The following is a 7,684-nucleotide window of genomic DNA, read 5'->3' on the forward strand; positions in this document are numbered from 1 at the left end:
AACGTTCTCCCTACTTCTTCCTCTCAAACTGGTAAATGTTTGTAATGTTCTGTTGATTGTTTCATTTTCCACTGGAAAAAGCAGGTTAAGTTTTTATGGGGTGGTGGAGAGGGACATTGTGTGCTGGAAATGCCCCACAAAAAATAAATGTATTCAATATAATATTGATAATAATGAGCAGTAAATGTTCACACATTTTGCATGATACATTCTTTTTTTAATGCTGTGGTTCCAGCATCTCTAATTGCTGCCTATGTCTGACACACATTCATAGTGTTTCAACTTGCACACTCTTTCTTTTTACTATACTACATACTGTAGCTGTCCAAGTAGTATGCATGCAGTATGGATATAATTTGGAGATTGATTTCTGTCATTACATAGGTTATTGTACTTGTTGCTTTTGGGAGTTCTCTCTTGGCGGCTCAGTCGATGTGATGTATGCGCAGTGGATTGTGGGTCAGAACAACCAGAAAGCATGCTAGTTTACACAATGATAATTGCGACTAAATGTAATAGGACATCCGGGTACTATTTGACCCACTGCATTTAACCTCATATATTGGGAGATCCTCTTTTACCATAATATTTTACAGAAAACACAACTGATGAAGAAAAAATAAATTAATCCAGATTAATCGACGATGAAAAATAAAACCTTAGTTGTGGGTTTTTTTAAATTGTGTTTATAGCTGGGGACTGCCCAAAAAAAAGTTAGCACAGCATTACCTTTTATATGAGATAAAAACTTACAATGACATACTGTATAAATGGATACTACAACATATGTGGTGCTTTTCAGTGTTGTGAGCAGGTGGTCCACTTCACAACACAGTGACCTACCTCTAGCACCGGGCCGGCCCCGAGTATGACCCGCTGCAGCCCGCTGGAGTAGGTCTTCTGGCTGAGGGCAGTCAGGCAGTAGATGAGATAACTGCTGCTCTCGGTCTTCCCTGATCCACTCTCGCCAGACATCACAATGCACTGGTTAACCCTCCTGGTCAGCATAGCGCGGAGGGCCCCCGTGGCCATGGCGTAAATATGAGGGCTCAGCTTGCCCAGTGGCTGGTTCTCGTACATTTTGACATACTTGGGATTGTAGTACACGGCTAGGTACTTATTGGGGTTGATGGCGACGAGGATGTTGCCTACGTAGGTGTAGATTTTCAGCTTGTGAAAGCGCTGGCGTAAAGCGTCCAGGATGCTCTCCTCAGTCACAGTTTGGAGGTTACAGAGGTCGTCGTAGTCCTCTCCGCTGGCTTGGACTTGCTTGCGCAGCTGCTGCAGGATGAAGAAGTAGCCGCGGTTTTGAAGGTGCCACTTCTGCAATGCTGGTGGCCACAGAAGGACTCGCTCCAAGAGGTGGTCCCCGGGCTGGAGCAACCTCTCCCCTCCACCGCTCTCTCTCACCTCCAATAGATTGTATGTCTGACTGGCATCCAAGCCCAGAGTTCCCACTGCATTGTGGATGACGGCCCTTGCTGTGTCCCCAGCAGTGACCTGTAATGGGCAGTAGGTGGCTGTGTCTGGCTGGGACACCCTGGGGTAGATCTGCACAACACGGGCCTCCCCATCCCGTTTAGGGGTCCCCACTCCATCTGTAGTGCTCATCCTGATGTAATGATTGACAGGCAAGCTTCAGCATAACTCACAGCCCCAACTCTCTGCCAGCATCCACTGTGGAACACACACACACACACACACACACACACACACACACACACACACACACACACACACACACACACACACACACACACACACACACACACACACACACACACACACACACACACACACACACACACACACACACACACACACACACACACACACACACACACACACACACACACACACACACACACAAGCTAGAGCCAATTTACATATAATAGGCTACATGCTCCTTACTGGCAATTGTTTCTGGCAATTTGTCTGCCTGTATTTGTTATTTGTTTTTATATAATCTCTTAAATGCAATGTCTAATCTTGATGTATATTATGCCCCTGTAAAGCACTTTGCCTTGTGTCTGAATTGTTCAATATAAATAAACCTGCCTCGCCTTTACAGTAAAATGTTTTATTTCTTGAAACAAAACTGATTTCCTTCGACATTTCCACCTATACTATCAAAACGTAGAATGCCCATTATCAACGGTGGGTCTTAATCGTCATTTACACTAATCCACATAGGCCTAGTAGAAAACAAATCCCAGATATCCGCCCAGGTGACATGACAAACTATATGCGCGTCAAACCGGACCAAAATGTAAAAAAAAATAAAAAATGTCTCACCTTTCGAGAAAAAACAATACACTCACATTTCATCTTTAAAAGCCGAAATACTCCCAAAGTCGAAGAAAAGAGGAAAAATCCCTGCAGCTCCGGTTCACGTTAACGAACGAAACACAGAGGGGGAGTCTTCAGCTGAGCTTTCAGTAAAAAAATGGGGAAAAAGGTGAGCCACAACTGTTTGTTCACAGTTTCAAAAGATGACAAGTAATTTCCAAGTAACTCGGAGACTTCTTTTCGTCGTATAAATCGCAGTTTCTTGGGGAAATTGGGCATTAACGTCTCCCCGCCGAGAGGTTAGTCTGTACTTCCTAGATTTCTCCACACAAACACACGCGCACACAACGCTGACACATACACACAAACCGTCGCCGAGGTCGAAGTTAGCCTAATTGATGTTTTTTGGAGCCACTGACCTGAAAAATGTCACCTTTTAGCCAACAGGAGATTTAAAAAAAAGTGCTGAGAAAAAAAGAACTTTAAACAGAGTAATAGAAATTGACACTTCAACATTTATCAAGCAGTGGAAGTGAGTAGAAAGTGACACGAAAGGGCAGATTAATTTACCTCGTTTGTTATTACGGCTGAGCGGCGTTGTTTGATCACCACCTAGCGAAAAAACGAGGCAATACAAGAAACTCACAGCACCTACAACATACATTTAGAGTAGCATACTGTATATTGATTGTATCAAAGGCACTGGTGTATAAGTAACTAACCAAGTAAATTACCTCAGTGGCTAGGCTACTAAGGAGTCATATATTTTAATTCACTCAAAGTTAGGCTACAATGCCCCCAATAGTCGTTCAGACCCCTTAATCATTTCTGATGTCTACCAGTTAATCAATGGTTTCTTTTTCTAATGCCCAAAGTAGTAAACTGAATAATATGTCTCAAAAAGGCAAAGAATGTCCAACCCCATTCCATTGCACATCTCTTGACAAGGGGCTTTCATTTCTCAAAGTGAGGTGTACTACCATGGGTGTTTATTATGGATAAAGATGCAAACATTTGTATTTCAATAAAACATATTATTAAATACAGAGGTCAGATAAATGTAATAGAATAAAATGTAAAATAATTGTTTCTGAAATAGTGGAGTAAAATAGCCTAAAATCAAAAAATGGTCCTAAATTTGATTTTACCACTGATTTTACCTGATTAATCCATTCATAACCTTTTGAAGTTATTACAAAAATCATTCCAAGTACTCAATAACACCTAGCTCTAATCTCAAAGATCACAAAACTTTAACTACATGCTTAACGTAAGAGAAAATATAGACATTAACAGAACAGAATAAACTAAACTAGACTTGAATAAAACTTTATTATTCTATGATGACTGGAAATATGACTTTGTCTCTGCCAACAATACAAAGAACACACTAAACATAATCATCAAGAACAGTGTAACACATAAATCAATACATTTAAGGAATGTGCCAAAAATGTATGCAATTCAGATAAATGTCCTCTGGGTGTAGGCTTTGGTGTTTCTTTTATTGATTGAACATGGCACAAAAGACCCGATATCTGATCTTTTTGTTTACATTGTGTAATCCATATCATTGTCCCGAAGGCATTTATGTCGAACTCAGAGAGGAGAAGATTTTCACTGTCACGAAGAGACACACGTTTTCGGTGAATCCTGTTTAAAGGTCACACATTATGCTAAATGCACTTTTTAAATGTGTTCTAACATATCCATGGGTCCACGGTGTGCCTAGAGACTGCCAAAATATTTAAAAAAATAACAATCTCTCCTTTTCTCACTCTCCCCCTTTCTGAAACCCCCACCCCTCCCCCCCAATATACTCCAGTCAGAATTCTCCTCGTTTGTGACCTGAAAAACTGGAAAGCCAGAAGCTTCCACTGTGCAGCCCACACCCCTATTTCTTATTGGTCCACGGCCCTGACAGACAGAGGGCGAGGCGTATCTGGCTTCGCTTCCGGACAGGGGGCGGGGGTAGCTCAAATATTGTATATTTACGAGGGGAGCTGCAGCTCTTTTTTAAAAAATAGGCCATTGTGAGATTAGCTGAACATCAGCATAGTACAATAAATTATCTGAAAGTTTTTTTCAGCAAACAATTAAAGAAAAACGTATTAGGGACCACTAAGACCATATAATATGGTGTATAATAGAACCGAAAAGTGTATAATATGGGAGCTTTAATGTAATATCTATCTATCTATCTATCCATCTATCTATCTATCTATCTATCTATCTATCTATCTATCTATCTATCTATCTATGGTAAGCGTATTAGCTTGTTGAGACATCGTTACAGCAGTGTTGCAATGCTGTTTTAATTAGGCTTGGATATTGTTATCTCACCTGCACAAGTTGAAACAATTTCCTCTTGCTGGTAACCACATTCTTCTTATAAATGTAGCCTACCAATACCATACAAAAAAAATACACATAAAAACAGCAAGTCTTTTTATATAAAGAAAAACACCAAACAACACAAAGAAGCTGATTTGTCACATTGAGTGCAGACATATTATAATAATCTTTAGATTGCACTTCAGGGGAGAAAACATTATAAAGTAAACATATCAATTTAAGTGTGACACAGGAATTCTCAGCACACATAAGGATTTTAATTAAACTCCCCAGTCTTTGTTTTATGCTTTAAAGATATGTAAATACATTGTTGAAAAATCAATATAGCCTACAACTTTTTATATTTTTCTTTTTCGATCAAGTTATGTAAATTCTTGCACGTGTCTGCAGATTCTTGAAATAAATGAGACCACAGGAAGATGGAGCACGGTGAAAAGTAATTGTTCACACTTCACCCTGACAACCGAGGACATCCAAAATCAATAACACGTCTTATGATCAGTTTTGCCTATGCTAATCCGGCGCCTGTCCATGCAGGTATATGATGACTGCAGAGGTGTTGAGCCGGTGTATCCCAATTTAGCGGTGGAGCTTGCAGACACACTGACAGCTTATTATACTGTGAGGAATGAAGCGAGGCCTCATAAAGTGTTACTCAGCACAAATGAGCAGCCAGATTCACCCACACAGGGAGACAAATTGGGACACACACCATGCATGCATGCACGCACGCACGAAAGCACACACACACACACACACACACACACACACACACACACACACACACACACACACACACACACACACACACACACACACACACACACACACACACACACACACACACATATTCTCTCTCAGTCTTCACTTCTTTGTGCCAGAATTGCAAATACATCAATCTATCAATGACAACCTACAACATGTAGGTTGTCATTTCTGGTGTGTTTCTTCTGATTATTTTAACGTGGACCATGATGGCGGCCTTGTAAACGCACATTAGGTGTCACTCTTGTTCCTGCTGGACTGAGCCAGTTTCTGCAAAGACACACTGAATCCAGTTCAGTAGGCACAGGAGTACACAACTCAGAAAAAACAAAACAGGGCCACATATATATCGAAAACGCGCCATTTTTCAGAGCACAAAACTTGACAAGCAGTGGTTTTATTTGAAATGCTGCAAGGCAAAGAATGTGTGGATTGGACAAATCACTTACACTTTTATTGACGGAAAGCAACTTAACTTTGGGGAATCTGCTGTCTGAAAATGGAAAATATAGTAAGGAAGTAAGGATTTTTTTTTGAAAAAGGCCTTCTGTTATTCATTGCTGGCCTTTCTTTTTCTTCTTTTTCATTAAACTCTCATAAATCAGGTAAAGCTGAATTCTGTACGGTGTGTCTGGACATGCAAAATACTTTTACAGCATTCCTCTTCGTTTTACAGTACAAGTGGCCTCTTCGTGAATCTTTTCCCCCCCAGTTCTCTGTTTGGGGACGGCAGGGGCTCTCAGGTATGCAGGAGTTCATTCTTTCATGTCAGACACTGAACTTAGCCACTGTGAACAATTCCTACTTTGGTTCAATGCTCACTAGTGAGCTAAGTTCTGCATCTACAGAAAAGTCTCCCCGGGCCAGAGCAGCAGAACAATCTGAGCTTTGTGTGTTTTTCATTCTGCAAGACAAAATAAATCTTTACACAACTCACAAAAAAATAAAATACAGAACCTAAATAGATATCACTTATTTAATTTCTGCTGTCCTAGTAAAAGTGGACTGTAAACTATTAATCTAATATTTTACAGAGGAGATTTTGGCCAAAGAGTTTATGTAAAAATAAAAATAATCCATGTAAAAAAGTAAGTTACATTATATTTTGAATTATCTTACTTTTTACACGTGTAGCCCTGAAGCAGAACACCTGATTTAATACATTTAATCACTTTCCACCATTGCTCAAATGTAAAGGAGAAAACAGTGGCGAGTCAAACCAGGCCCCACAGCATTTCTAGAAGCTTCAGTAAACTGCATGCAAATGACTTGAAATCAATTGGGAGTTTTATGAACTTTAAATGCTCATATCGTCTTTCTCTTTTCACACAGTGGGTACATTCCTCCCCCCTGCTTGTGTAGAGTCTCTATACCTTCATCGTTTGTTCTTAGATAGTTTGCCTGAGCCTCAGGACACGGGCTCGGTTTTCAGAATAAACTGTTAGTCCGCCCAAACAGTGGTGTCATGACATCACCGCTCAATGGAAAACAACTTGCTCTCACGGTCAGGCCACCTCTTCCTCGATCTGTAGCCTCACAAAAAAAATCTTGGCTGCAAGGGTCACATGATCACAATTAGACTCTTATATCCTGCTCAAGTGATCAATAATATGTCAACAGGAGAAGATAACAACACCTAGTCACAATGTTAACCAAAGAATTCTGATGCTTCTGTGATTTCCTCATCACTTCTTGTTTTGCTGTTACCCTAATGAGCCATCAACACATACTCTGTCCACAAAAATGGCTTGGATTTCACACCCTCACAGCGGCGTACACATCTTGTAAACACAACCAAAGAGTTAGATTAGTTTCAAGGGTATCAGTGTCCAAGGGGAAGTTACCTGAGCTCCATTGCTGCCATTATGTCATTTTTCAGCCTCTGCTTCAGGAGAAGAAAAGGCAGCTGCAGCCTTTTGTCATCCCCGCCACCTCCTTCTGTCCTGTGGAGAAGAAATGTAATGATCCATTTTGAGACAGAACAAGCAGGATAACAGAACAACTTCCGTTATCTCCTCCGAGCACGACTTTTATTCAACTTCTCAAGGCTCGTTCAGCGCAGGTAAATGGTCTCTTCGAGGAGGGAGAGAAGCAAGCGCAATATCTCAGAGATGGAGAGCTTGTTATCAGGAAAAAGGAGTAGGCGTAAGGTGAGGATAGAGAAAGACAGAAAAAAATATGGGGGACAGAAGCCAGGACCAGCATAGGCAAAAACAGGCCAATACAGTACAACCATTTCGGCAGCGCCATACTCTCAATCTCAAATAAGAATAGA

General features: G+C 40.7%; 1 protein-coding gene across 9 annotated transcripts in view; it reads right to left on the bottom strand.

Annotated features, from left to right (window-relative positions):
• LOC307255098 (myosin IXb) overlaps window positions 1–2,802 on the bottom strand; it is a 30,096-nt gene extending 27,294 nt beyond the window's left edge. For 6 of the 9 annotated variants that reach the window (XR_013845011.1, XM_080033709.1, XM_080033705.1 and 3 more), the window contains exons 1-2: window positions 2,322–2,802; window positions 844–1,612 (exon numbers count right to left, since the gene is read on the bottom strand). Coding sequence is in view for 8 of the 9 variants with exons in the window: in XM_080033709.1 (XP_079889835.1) it covers window positions 844–1,612; window positions 2,322–2,323 (771 nt within the window). In the remaining variant the exon portion in view is untranslated. Of the gene's footprint in view, window positions 1–843; window positions 1,678–2,295 lie in introns of all 9 variants that reach the window. The other 3 variants (XM_080033707.1, XM_080033708.1, XM_080033706.1) reach the window with 3 other exon arrangements.
• Window positions 2,803–7,684: the final 4,882 nt, after the last annotated feature.

Source organism: Ammodytes marinus (assembly GCF_949987685.1).
Source record: "Ammodytes marinus genome assembly, chromosome: 9".
Lineage (NCBI taxonomy): Eukaryota > Metazoa > Chordata > Actinopteri > Uranoscopiformes > Ammodytidae > Ammodytes > Ammodytes marinus.